Source organism: Cetorhinus maximus, chromosome 20 (assembly GCF_964194155.1).
Source record: "Cetorhinus maximus chromosome 20, sCetMax3.hap1.1, whole genome shotgun sequence".
Taxonomy (NCBI): domain Eukaryota; kingdom Metazoa; phylum Chordata; class Chondrichthyes; order Lamniformes; family Cetorhinidae; genus Cetorhinus; species Cetorhinus maximus.
This window is the reverse complement of record NC_135898.1, coordinates 43,073,317-43,087,730: the sequence shown is the minus strand read 5'-3', so window position 1 is coordinate 43,087,730 and position 14,414 is coordinate 43,073,317. Positions and strand designations below refer to the sequence as shown.

General features: G+C 38.0%; 1 protein-coding gene across 3 annotated transcripts in view; it reads right to left on the bottom strand.

Moving 5' to 3' along the window:
* The window catches only part of ptenb (phosphatase and tensin homolog B), a 171,356-nt gene that overhangs the window by 25,385 nt on the left and 131,557 nt on the right, over positions 1–14,414 (bottom strand). For 2 of the 3 annotated variants that reach the window (XM_078565953.1, XM_078565951.1), the window contains 2 exons: positions 10,709–10,752; positions 9,795–10,033 (listed from right to left, as the gene is read on the bottom strand). In XM_078565953.1, coding sequence (XP_078422079.1) covers positions 9,795–10,033; positions 10,709–10,752 — 283 coding nt within the window. Of the gene's footprint in view, positions 1–5,082; positions 5,183–6,623; positions 6,684–9,794; positions 10,034–10,708; positions 10,753–14,414 lie in introns of those variants that run through there. The other variant, XM_078565954.1, reaches the window with a different exon arrangement.

The window sequence follows — 14,414 nt, the reverse complement described above, 5'->3', positions numbered from 1 at the left end:
TGATTATCAATACACTGTATAAATACTTTTTGCATCTTATTCCTCCCTGCACTTTTCCCTGCCTCCCCTGAAAGTATGAACTCCTCAATGTTCTGCAGACACCAGCTGCCCTCTGGAATGTCAGAGAAGTGATCATTCTTCATGGAAGCCAAAACAACTGAGCCTGATTTGGTTTTCACTCAAAACCACATAAAATAAATTTCCAGGAATTACCTGATAGCAATTAGAAATAAGACCTCCATCTCCCTCAAACCTCAAATGCAGAGGAATTGAAGGCATTTGCACCACACCAGCCATTGCCTCAATCATTATCAGCTAATCTAGCACAGACCAGCAAAGTAACTTGGTCCATTTGGTCTAATGGCTTAAAACCACATCTCATGGTGTTTTTACTCACTAGGCCACAAGCTGAATTCAATGCCATGCACTGCATTCCTGACAATGCCAAGAAATTGGAATGCAAATTGAGCGAAGCTTAATAAAATGCACAGGTATTCAATAAGATGCTTTGTAACAGAAGTTAATGACAACAAGATAGTGATCAAGGTCATATATTAATTCATTTTCAAAGCTCACTTTCTATTAATTTTCTTTTTTGAAATGACATAAGTTGATTGCTTAACACCTGTCAGCACCATATTTTTACTATGTGGATCAATTTTCCATTTACTTCATCCTTGGATTACTTAATTTGAAGTTAAAATATGTCTGTGCAGCATCTTAATCCTTTGAGAAACTGTCTTGTAGCATACACCTTGATCCACTCTCACCTCATCTCTATGACACTGAAGTAGTTCTTACTTCTGCTGTCGCTCAATATCTATGTGAAAACCATATTCTCTATTGTTTCTGTCAAAGGACCACTTTACAGCCAGAAAAACAGAATCACGTGAACTTTATAGTGTCCTCAACCACCTTAATGATTCAACCCTGTTAACTGTATTCAGTTACAGCTTTCCTATGTTGACCTCTTTTTGATCAATCCTGATGCCCCACTCAGTTACAGCATGGAATTTACAGTGTAATTGGCTGTAACAGTACACCCAATCAAGTCTTAATAAAGCATTGTAATTAGTTACAGAGAACCCCTGCTTACTGGCTGACTAATGGAGAAGGGCAGATATGGCTGGATGGGAATGAAAATAATGAAACTTGCAGACAAGTTTATGTATGATTCATACTTGTTAAAAAATGTACATTAAGCATAAATGTGCATAAGATGCCTAGTTTTTAAAGGTTCTTACAATAAGTTGGGAACATTGGCAATAGGAGGAGGTTTTACAATATGACAAGATAGATACCAGTTGATGAAGATCACTCAACCCATCTTATCTCAATCATCCAAAAAAAAGTCCCAATAAAACAACTTTTTTTCCCCAAATGATTCCAGGATTTCTGCCTTCATTATCCTACCCATTTATCTCATGAACCAAGCCACTCACATCTAGCATCTATGTTCTTCCTGACCTGCATTTGCTCTTGGCTCTCAATGCAAGTTTAAAATTCTTATCCTTGTACTTAAGTCCCTTCACAGCTGCACACCCCATCCCTAGCCTTCTACAGCTATACAACAACCCCTGAATACTTTGTTCTGAGTTGCTTAGTGTGTAGCCCTGCCTCCCTTGACCCCACCAGTGGTGGCAATCACCTATGCTCGACAAACTAGAATTACATCTCAAAACCCTTCTCCTTTAAAACCCTCCAACCCATCTCTGACAGCCTTTTCTCATCCCTCCTAATATTTCCTCATTTAGTTTGATTTCCATTTGTTTCTTATGGCCTGGTGAAGTGCTTTGGGACAATTTTTTGACATTAAGTATGTTACATAAATAAAAGTATTGTTACTTTAAAATAGAGTCTGGATTTACCTTTTCAATTACATTTACTATTTATGTTCCTCTATGAAGTCATCTCCTTTTAACTTCTCTAGTTTTTAACCTCATTATACAATCCTTTGAAATTAGGGATCAGCCTTGCAGTTCTTTTGTGAAACCTCTCCAAGGCTTGAATGCCACCCTTATGATGTGGTGACCAGAAATAGACATAGTACTTACCCAAGGTGTGATCTGAGTCTGATTAAGGCACTAGATAGTTTATGTATGACAGCCTTGTAATTAAATAGTGGGAAGGAGATAAAGCAGCAAATTTGCAGGCAACTTTTATGAAGATGTGAGAAGTTTAGAATAGTGGTAATGGGAGACTTCAACTAACCAACTGTAGACAAAGAGGAGGAATTCCAGAAATCAGTGCAAGCGAATGTTTTTGATCCAGTCCAACAAGGAAGCACTGCTGGATCTAGTTCCAGGGGAAGTAGGGTAAGTGGAGCATGGCTTAGTGGAGGAGTATTTAGAAACTGTGATCACAATATCATTATGGAAAAGGACCAGGGGAAATCAAATGTGAAAAATACTCAACTGGGGAAGGACACATCTCAGTGAGTTGAAAAAGCTTCTGCTTAGATGAACTGGAGTCAAAGATTGACAGGTATAACAGTAAATGACAGGTATAACAGTAAATGAGCAATGTCTTCAAAGAGAAGACAGTTCAGATATAGACGAGACACATGTCCCATGAGAGGGAAAGGAAGGGCAATCAAAGATAAAGGTAATATGATTATCAGGTTTATAATTCAGTAGAGGACCAAGTAGGATACAGAAAGACAAGCAAGAACTGAAAATGGAAATAAGAGGGGCAAAGAGCAAATGCAAATAGATTGTGGGTAACATAAAAGGAACACTAAAATCTTTTATAAACATATAAATAACAAAAGGGCACTCAAAGGAAGACTGGGGCTGATTTGTGACAAAAAGATCTTAATGTGGAGGCAGAAGATATGGTGAGTACTTTGTATCTGCCTACACAAAAAAAATGATACTGCCAATGTCACAGTAAAGGAGGAGGTAGTAAATAGGATAAAAGGTGGTAAAGAGGAGATGCATATAAAGTTAGCAGCACTGTAAAATACAGAAGTCACATCCAATCTGGATGGGATGCATCCTAGGTTGCTGAGGAGAGTAAGCATGGAGACTGGAGAGGCTCTAGCCACAATATTCCAATCCACCTTAGATATGGGAGCAGTGCTAGAGGATTGGAGGATGCAAATGTTCCTCCCTGTTAAAAAAAATGAGAGAAGCTTAAATCTGGCAACTACAAGCTAGTTTGCCTAATATTACTGGTGGGACACCTTTAGGTAAACTAATCTGGGACAAAATTAATCTGTGTCTTTTCAAGTTCCAATTAGTGACATCCAGTTTGATTTGTTAAAAGCATATTCTGTTTGACCAACTTGATTGAGTTCTCTGATGAAGTAACAGAGGGCTGAAGAAGGTAGTGCAGTTAATATTGCGTATTTGGATTTGCAAGGATGTTTGCTGCGTATTTGGATTTGCAAGGATGTTTGCTAAAGACGCAAGAGAATTCTTAGCAAATTGAAGTTCATGGGACTAAAGGGTCAGTGGTATACAAGATTAAGAAATTTGTTAAGGGATATAAAGCAGAGAGGACTGGTGAACAGATGTTTTTCAGACTGGAGAGATGTGTGCAGTGGGGTTCTCCAGGGGTTGGTGTTGGGTCCACTTCTCTTTTTAATATATATTATATACATATATAAATAAATGACATTGACCTAGTATACAGGGTGTAATTTCAAAGCTTGCATAAGAAACAAAACCTGAGAATGTAGTAAACACTGAGGAGGGTAATAACAGTTTTCAGATGCATGACAGATGAAATGTAATGCACAGAAGTGTGAAATGATTCAGTTTGGTAGGAAGAATGAAGAGAGGGAATCTAAACACAATTTTAAAGGGGATGCAGGGACAGTGAGCTAGGTGGTATGCACAAAAACATTTGAAGGCAGGACGACAAGTTAAGGGAACTGTTAAAAAGGCATATGAAAGCAAGGAAGTTATGCTAAACCTACATAAACCACTGAGCTGTAGTATTATGGCCAATTCTAGGCACCACATTTTGAGACTCAAAGGAAGGGTGGGGCTGAGATTTTATATTGCTCTGCAAGCAAATCTCTCCACAGGCTACAGCAATATAAAGGTATATGTGATTTAGCTTGAGCTATAAAGCCATAGACCCTGTTATCAATTCTGGGCACCGGTTAGAGCAACCAACTTTGTCTTTAAAATTTGGTCTGTTGATCTTCAAACATTCTTAGAATCATAGAATGAAAAAGCACAAGTGGAGGTTAAGGGCTTAAGAGAGGGTGCAGAGAAGATTAGTTGGCAGCATGGATGAAAGACTTTAGTGTGTGGAGAGACCAGAGAAAGTATGGTTCTTCTCCACTGAACAGAGGGGGTTAAATGAAGATTTGGTAGGTGTTCACAATCATCAATGGGTTTGACAGGATAAATCAGGAGAAACTGTTTCCAGTGGCAGAAGGGTTGGTAGCCAGAATGCACAAATTGAAGGTAATTAGCAAAAGAACCAGAGGCAACATTAGGAAAATAAAATTACAGGCAAGTTGTACGATTTAGAATTTACTGTTTGAAAGATAAGTTGAAGCAGATTCAATAAAAACTTACGACAGGCAACTTGATAAATACTTGAATAGGGAAATTTACAGAGCAATGGGGAAAGATTAGGGGAGTGGAACTAATTGGTTAGCTCTTTCAAAGAGGCAACGTAGACATAATGAGCTGAATGACCTCCTTCAGTACTGCTTCTATGAATGTATGAAGATCAACAAACCAAATTTTAAATGCAAAGTGGTGTTCCTCTAAATGTTGGCCAGAATTGATAACAGACTCCATTGGTTAACAGTTCAAGCTCAATTACATACACTTTCATACTGCTGTAGCCTGTGGAGAGATTTGCTTGCAGATCAACTGTAAAAGCTCATATTTTAATACATAATTGAATACGTTGATTTTTCTAAATCAAAATAAATTACAATGTTATATCATTCTACACCCATATAGTATGATATGAAAGTGTGTTTGCATGTGAGAGGGATTTTAATAAGTTAAGAGTTGAATAAATTAGCTATGTTTTGTTCATCTTCATAGATTTTCAGCCTCCATGTACAAATTGAACATTTGCTATCATCCCACAGGGGACAGGGATGCTAACCTTAGGATGCTGTCGCTTTCAGAATTTCATGCCCTGCGTAGTCAAGTAGCCTTCCTTGCTCTGGACCTTGCCATTAGTTCTTTGGCCAGAGGAAGCTGCACTGAAATTCCAAACAAGAGCAAAAGCACTGAATCATCCAACAGTGAACAGTAGATCAACTCCAAGCCACATCAGGAGAGAAAGAGCAATGCAGGATTGGTTGGGAGGAAGCTTTATAAATGAAAGTCAAATGAGCAACATTATACCCATAGTGGGAAATTTAATTTTCCTCAATTTGAGCATATCAAAACACAAAAACTACCAGTGGTACTCAGAGGAAACATCAAGGCACTGTGGAGCTTAACTCCTAAACGTTCATTGCCCTGAAAGGCTCAGTCAAGACAGTGATGCTTATTGTAAGCATTTACATTATTCAAGGTTGCTACCTTAGAGACAGTCTAGAATTAAATGCTCCATACGTTGGCCCAAGAAGGTGCTGCAAAGCGATAAATACCACTATCCAAAAAGCTTTGTTTAATGATACAAAAAAATTGCTCCTAAATCAAACTGTGGATTTTTATTCTATGAATATCAAAAGGCAACATGTCAAGTGGCGAATACATTTTTTTGAGGCAAAATGAAACTCAAATTTTGTCTGGAAAAAATCAGATGTTCAAAGATTGCCTCATCCATCCATGTAAATATAACGGAGTGATCTACTGCTAACACATGCAATCCACTAACCTTCTGTATTAAAAAAAGAGCCAATAACTGTTTTTGGTAGAAGTACCTTAAGTAGCAGAATGTGTACTCATTTCAGGTTACTTAGCCAGCAGCATTTTTAAATGTGATTTTAAAAAATATGATGTAAAATCACAGTCCTAAAAGACTAAAACTGCAATTGTACCACGTGTGGACAAAAGGTTTTCAATCCCACAATGCATGCCCTCCAAGGAAAGGTTTTTCTAAAAGCCAATAATGTCATAAATACTTAGTGCTGGAAATATTATTCTTTGAAGACACTTCACTGAACAGTCATGTTGGAAACTTGTGGTAGGAGACTGCAATGGTAAATCAGATTCTCTGGTTTGTAGAAACCTTGTACAAGATTCTGAGACTAATTAATGGTGCCTAGAACCATTAGAACTACAGCCATAGTCGATTGAAAATGCTGGCGCTTTGTGAACTCAAGTACAAATAGAAAGGTCAATATGTAAAAACTAGCCAGGAGTGGATAAACCATAGTAGAGGGATTGCATGAATATTTTCGCAAAGAAGCACCAAGAAGAAAGTCAAGTCTTGATAAGGGATGAGCAAGGGTTGCACCTCTACCCCAAACAACACCTGAATCACACAGCGTATTGATTGGTGGATGTGAGAGAATGCTTTTTGTTTGGAAGCAAGCTGTTACAAAGAATGTCTTGTAATGAAGAGAATTGAGATGATTGAACATGAACTCCAATCATACTAGTTAATACTATGATTTGGAGTGCAGTTACTGACACTAAATTTTACAATTTCCTAATGGCTATGAAACAATGGGTTTCTCATATCATATGTACCTGTTACTAGTACTGGTTGTTGCAGTTCTATGATTTATCTTGAACCTCTGGTCTTGGAATCTAGACTCAAAATGGGTAAGTCAGAGTGATGTAAACAGAAGCCTCCCAGAGAGGGATTAAGCACAACAGAGCTCATCACATCTGGTTACAACAAAGGCCATTATTAATAAATGTTGCTAAACTATTTATACAGCAGTCCACAAAGGGGTTGGTAATAATGCTTGTAAATAGAAAGCTAGCTGAGTTATGAACAAAATAAATAACAATATTGTTTCTTATCCTTATATGTTTGCTTTTAAATTTACAGTTTATAAGTATTCCCTGTACTGTATCTATATACGCTAAATCATGAAGAAGCCCAGACATCAATGTCCGAGACAGTACCTTGTACAGAAACTCTTCCCTGATACCACTACTGCCATCCTCTTCCTCCCCAGTTCCTTTCCAGGACTGAAAATATGCCCACAGTCCTACAGAATCAACACTTGCCTTGGGCAACTCAACTGAAAACAATGGATCCCTTATTGCCAGTTAATTTGTTTTTAGTGATGTTGGTTGAAGGATAAACAACTCCTCATCCTTCCTTTGAAATCGTGCCATGGAATCTTTTACATCATCTGAGAAGATAGCTGTTCTCGGTTTACTGTCTTAGCTGAAGGACGGCACTTCCATCAGTGCAGAAGTCCCCAGTCCTGATGTGTCACCCTTGATTTTGTGCTCAACCCACAGCCATCTGACTCAAAGGCATGAACACAAACAACTGAGCCATGTCAACACCTTTGGGTTTCCTTGGGAATGAACATCAGAGAACCACACCCACACCCCAGGCTAGTGATGTGGTTGTGTTAGCTGCCATCTTAAAGACAACTTTATACTGGGATGAATAATGATACCAATGGAGAGAATAAAATTACCAGCTGGAGATTAGGATATACTGGTGAATTGGCCAAAAGCTTTTTCACTGAAGGTCAACCTAAATAGTTGACTAATTCATGAATGTTTATACAGGTCTGAAAAATCCAACACATTCTCCCAGCCATACTAGTGAACGAAGAAGTAGATGAATTAGTGCATCTTCGTATAGGCATTTGACAATATTTCTTAACAGCTGATTCTTTATCTGACTAGGGTTTGGACAAATGCATGTGTTAACTGGACCACAAGGTCTTTGTGTTTGATAATCAAGCTTCAAATCCTCACAATCAGAATTGCCTTCCAGGAAATGAAGGCGACATACTTTGAAAAGTTAATCACCAAAAAAAGCAACATAATATTATGCAAGTTGATCATTGAAAATAAGCAATGATTTACAATCCAACTTAATAACCAGGAGCTGGTTTTGGCTGGTGACCAAGATAGGGTCGACATGAGGTAGATTAATTGAAGTTGGGACATAATCAAAGTGTTGCCAGTAAAGTAACACAAGAAACTTTGCAACAACAATCTTGAGAAACACAAAGCCTGGTAAACAGTCAACATTACAGGAAGATAAAAGTGTTTTTAACAGAACCACATACCACAGATGGTATGGGACACTCAATTGCTAGTATGGAATGATTGTAACTTGTTATCTGTAGTTGGAGGATGAATGAATGAAGAACATAGGTACCATTTAATGAAATTTAATCCAGAAGTGTGAAATGATTCATTTTGGTAGAAAGAACAAGGAGAGGCCATGTAAAAAAAGGGTACAATTCTATAGTGGGTCGAGGAGCAGAAGGACATGGTGGTATATGTGCACAAATCAATGAAGGGCAAGTTTAGAAAGTGGTCTTGGGCTTCATAAATAGGGGGATAGAGTACGAAAGCAAGGATGTTATGACAAACTTATTTAGAACACTGGTTCGGCCTCAACTGGAATAGTGTGTCCAATTCTGAGTATCACACTTAAGGAAGGGTGTGAAAGCATTAGAGAGGTGCAGAAAAGAATTACAAGAATAGTTCAGGGATAAAGAACTTCAGTCTTGTGGATAGATTGGAGAAGCTGGGACTGTCCTCCTTGGGGAACAGAAGATTAAGCGGCCTTGCCAGAAATGCCCGCATCCCATGAAAGAATAAAGAAAAAAAAAATTCTATAATTCTATTTACATAGAAGTGAAAAAACACAGAAGAAGAAAACCAAACAAAAAATATGAAAGGGGATAAGGACAAATGGAAAATAAAGAGAAAACAAGAGAAAGGAGAGGCAAGGCAAAAAAATATATACAAATAAATGAGAGGAAAGTGAAAGAAAATATTGATAAAGGAAAGGACAAATTAATGTAGGGGAGTAGCCCCTTTGATTTTCCACCTAATTCTAGCCTACAGTAAATAGACGTTTGCAGGTAGAGTGTAGTGGCGTTATGAATGGGAGGAAAAGAGAAAGGGGAAATAAATGTAGATTAAACTCCTCAGTGAACATTCCTTTGAATACTACCTCCTATCACACAGATGTGGTTAACTTTCAACATAAGATACAATTAAAATACAACACCAATTCCAATTAAGATATGTCAATTTCAGTCAAAACAGGTATTCAGGAAATGAATAGCTCTGTAAAGGCACAAGGTGGAGTAAGTAGTAGTTATAAATTGTTGATCCACTAATATAAACAATTGAGATTTGAGATCCTAAGTTGGCTAAACAATTCCATTTAGGATCACATAAAATGACTTTTCTTCAGTTGTAGAAAATCCAAATTATTTACAAATTACAATTCACTTTTATGTTTCTTTACTGAATGGGGTATGCCAGATTTCAGTGATAAAGCTACATTCCAAATTATCTTTTGGCAGTGTAGAAGTGGAGTGTAGTCAAATGTTCATGTGGAATGCAATTATTTATCACGTTCTAAGCCAAAAGATAATAAAATTGGCATTAACACTACTCGTTTAAAACTTATTAGTCTGTAAACATTTGAACCATTTTCTTTTACCATAACTTAGCAGTTAAAAAATAATAAAATTGAGAACGTTTTGATCCAAAGTTGCTTTGAAATTTCCTTAAAATTACAAAAATTAAACACCAATTTAATTCAGTAAAATAGGTACCTTTCAAACCCTTTTCCAAAATTTGGATATTTAGTTTGCTTAAACATACACATGAACATTAGCAACATTTGGTGCTCAAACAAAATTCTTCACTTGCAAATTTACTTCATATCACATTGTGATTAAACATATCTCCACTCACCTTCTTATCTATAGTTCTTGCTTGGCCATAGAATTCTAGGGCTTCTTGTGCTTTTAAAAATTTGCCACGATGAAGCAAATAAGCACAGATCATTACTCCTGTCCGTCCCTTTCCAGCTTTGCAATGGATTGCTGCAACATTGTTATCATCTTCACTCAACCAGTGGTCTAGATCTTCGCAAAATGGCTTAATGAGTTCTAGTTGTGGTGGATTGTGGTCTTCAAACGGATACTGTGCGACTAAGAGGATAGGAGAGTAAAATCATTCAAACAAGTGAGCAAACTACCATTTTTATCATTTTAGCATGTATATCATGCATAGCAGCCACAAAGAAAACATTAGAATGCTAAGATCAGTCCAAGGTTTAACTTCAATAAACTCCACCAAAGTATTTTGGGACTATTTAACTTTAGTCGAATATAAGTTATTGCATACAAAATTATTGCCTGTCAAAGCAAAAGAAAATAATAAAGCTATTGAAATATTGTTAATATACTGTACTAAACGTGCATATGCTATTTTAGCTACTCTGCCAATAAAATTAGCTAATGCCAAATGTCTTCAGCATACAAAGGTGAAATATACTTGCTAAAAAAAGGCACAAGGCAATTTTCCAGTGTATACTTGACATTTTGTATTCAGTCTGTTGCATTATTTCACTATTTTTTGCACCACATTATTGAGCCATAATGTAAACAGAATATTACAACTCCTGCTACACTTCTTATTCCACCAGAATCAACCAGAGAACATTGAGATTCACATCACCAACTACTCGCATCGAATGCCAACAATTTGACAACCTTCATCTATTTTTTATTTACACATTTCTAATTTAGTAAACGATACATGATATAAGTTGATTCATGACTTAATCTCATTACGGCAGTGCCTACCTATAATTGTTAACCCACCTCTGCAATTAAATTTAGTAGCATCATAATGTCTCTCTGCACATCTGCAAGGAAAAGTAGAAAAAATATTAATCCAAATATCCAAACTAGGATATACCAAACACTTAAGTTTATCATATATTTAGGCTACTAGACATGTTGATTACACAAACAAAATTAATATACATCAGAGTAGGTAAGAAAGTGTCCAACAGATATCTTACTGCAGATTAACTCTGAATACAGTCACAGAGCCATCATTTAATGTAATCTGAAAATTGATCTTCCTAGTGGCTTTTAAGGACCTTATTTTAACATCCATTCAAAATCTGTAGTTTTCAATAACTGCAATCCAAGATAAATATTCAGTTTTGTTGTGACTAAGTATTAAGCTTAGATTTATGAAACAAAGAATCAAGATTACCTGAATCTGGTATTAGATATGCAAAGGAAAACAGATGTTCAACCTCAAAGGCCTTTATTGACTACACAAATGTCCTAAAATTGCTGTCAAAATAACATCAAAGCTAATAGTGCACCCCATTATTTATGTGCACAGCATCTTCAAACAAGGCCAGACATGCAATTAAACACAGAAGTCAAAAAGTTGCTGTCGCGATGCACCGTCGTTATCTTGGCGAAAATGACACCTTTGTCTAGTTCCCCATTCAAATACATTAAACAGCAGATAGTTCCTGTACTTAGCAGGTAGTTAGGAGGGAAACTCTACACAGAAAATTAAATCAAATCATCTCAAGTCTAAATACCTTTTTAACAACATGATACACATTATTTACTGCCAGTCAACCACTCTGCACTAAAAATTAACTAGTACAAGCTAGAGTCTTATTGCTTCAGGTTTTAAGTGCTGTTGGAGATTTATATATTTTAATTTATCACCACGGTTTAGCAGTAGAAATAACAGTGAGGCTATCAGTACTCCTGATAATTAACGAGTAAATCAGGCAACAATTTCTGGTGACTGAACATGTGCAGATAGACACGGAAATTAGGAAGCTGCTGACTGAATTGCCCCGCTTCTCCTGAATTTTCATTATACTATTACTTCACTGAGAAACTTGGCACTGAAATGTGTGCAATGGCATGGGGCTGGGGCTTGTCTACTCCAGTCTAAGTGAATTTTTAACAGCATGGTAATTCTTAATTACTAACAAACAATCCCTCCAGCACAGAAACTTAACTTTAGCAAGTGAAGTTTCATCCCTTCAGATTTTAATTACTGTAGGAGATTTTTTAAAATTAAAATAGTTGTGCTTTTTTCTTTCGGTCATTAAGCTACAATTAATTAAAGTGCAATAGACAATAATAATCTTCTTGTTAGGCAATCTCTCGGGTCCAAGGATGACTTCTTCCATTCTGAGGTTGTGGATCCTGACGTGACTAAAAAATCTAATGTCACAGGTGGGGCAGGTAGTGTTTGATGAGGTGGTTGGGTGGGGTGCTCAGATTTTGGTACGCTCCTTCTGCTGTTTGCACTTGGCCTCCACCTGGGGCTGTCGGAGATGTTCAAAATGGTTGGCACCTTCACAGATGCATCTTCTCCAGTTTGAATAGTCTCGAGCAAGAAATTCCCACAAATTGGTGGGGGTGTTGCATTTTTTTTGGGGAGGCTTTGAGGGCGTTTCGTCTGCCCTCCTGGTAACCACTTGTCATGACGAAGCTTGGAGCAGAGAGCTTGTTTTGAGAGTCTTGTGTCAGGCATGCAGACAATCTGGCCCGCCAACGTAGCTGAATAACCATTACTAGTGCCTCGATACTGGAGATGTTGGCCTGAGAGAGGACACTGAAATTGGAGTGCTTATGGTGCCACTGAATTTGCTGGATTTTGTTGAGGCATCACTGGTGATATTTCTCCAGGGATTTAAGGTGTCTGCTGTACATTGCTCATGTCTCAGTTGCAAATAAGGAGGGCAGGTAGTACTGCAGCCCTGTAGGCCATGAGCTTGGTGCTGGGTTTGACATCAAACACTTTTTCTAGGAAGGCCAAAGGCTGCGCCAGCACACTGGAGGCGATCTTGAGTTTCATCGTTGATGTCTGTCTTGCTGAGAGGAGATTCCAAAGGTATGAGAGATGATCAATGTTGTCCAATGGTTCACCGTGGAGCTTGATAGTCAGGGGGCAATGTTGAACAGCAAGGGCAAGCTGGTAAAGGACCTTTGTCTTCTGGATGTTTAGCCTAAGGCCCATTCTTTCATATGTCTCCGTGAATGCATCGCCAGCAGTGCAATAGACACACCATATCACATAATTACCAGGAAGAACTTAAGCTGGTGTTCTTTTCTCTAGGAAAGGGAAGGCTGAAGGATGACCTAACAGATGTCTTCAAAATTCATTAAAGGGTTTGATGAAGTGGGCATAGAGATGATATGATTCCACTTGTGGGGAAGTTCAAAACTAGGCGTCGTAAATATAAGACAGCCAGTCACTTACCAATTCAATAAGGAATGCAGGAGAAATTTCTTGAGAGTGGTTAGACTCTGGAACTTGCTGTCACTTTGAATAGTTGTTGCATTTAAGGGAAGCTAGATAAGTACACAAGGGAGAAAGAGGTAGAACGGCAGGCTGATGTGGTCAGATGAGTAAACTAGTGTGGAGCATCAATACCTGTTAAGTTGGGCCAAATGGCCTGTTCCAATGTTGTTAATTCTGAGTAATTTGAGAATATTTTCTAGTTTATGTTAGCCTCAACTGTAAAAATGCTTCTTTTTAATTCAATTTATAAATTAATATGGCAATTGTACTAACTGGTTCATATTTGTTTCTCCCACTATTTAGCTCCCACAATAAGCTTAAAATGGTTTACAGAAGTTTGAATCAGTTGTTTTTCAGAAAGTGCTGCTTGGTCTTTACTGAGGGCTGGTAAGTGAGGGAGTTTTAATGGTTAAGCTCCATCTAAAGTCTAGTTCTTTTTCTTTAATTTAGCAATCAACTAAAATGTACTCCTTAAATTGAGAAATTACATTTAATCCAGCCTTAAACAAACTCTCTGAGAGGAGCTGCAGCTAGTTAATTAGGTGGCTAGCTTAAACTGGTTTTCAGAAGTTTGAATCAGTTGCTTTTCAGAAAGTATAAAAACAGGGGGTGCTCAGTGCTGCTTGGTCTGCACTGAGAGTTGCTTTGAGTGCACAGAATGTCTGGGTGAGGGAGGCGCCCCTTTCTTTTTCAGCCTCCAGTAGTTGGCTCTTACTTTGGTATAGGGAAAGAAGCTGATTGGTGAGTAACTGGTAAAGTTATTCTACTTATTCTAATTGTAACAAATAATTTTTAAAGTTACGGTATGGGAGGTCAGCTCGGTAGAGTGGAATGTACATCCTGCGGTATGTGGAAAATCATAGATGCACCATGTATCTTGGACGAACACATCTGCAGAAGCTTGAGTGCTGGATTTTGGAACTCAAACGGTACCTGGAGTTACTGTGGTACATCCATGAGGCAGAGAGCTATGTGGATAGCACATTTAGGGAGGTGGTCACACTGCAGTTTAAGAGCGTGCAGGCAGAGGGAGAATGGGTGACTGCCAGGCAGTCTAAGAGAACCAGGCAGGAAGTGCAGGAATTCTTGGAGTCAATCTTGCTTGCCAATCTGTTTTCCATTTTGGATACTGGTGAGGGCGATTCCTCAGTGGAGTGCAGCCAGAGCAAAGTCCATGGCACCACAGGTGGTTCAGCTGCACAGGAGAGGAGGAGGAAGAAAAGCAGAAGAGCA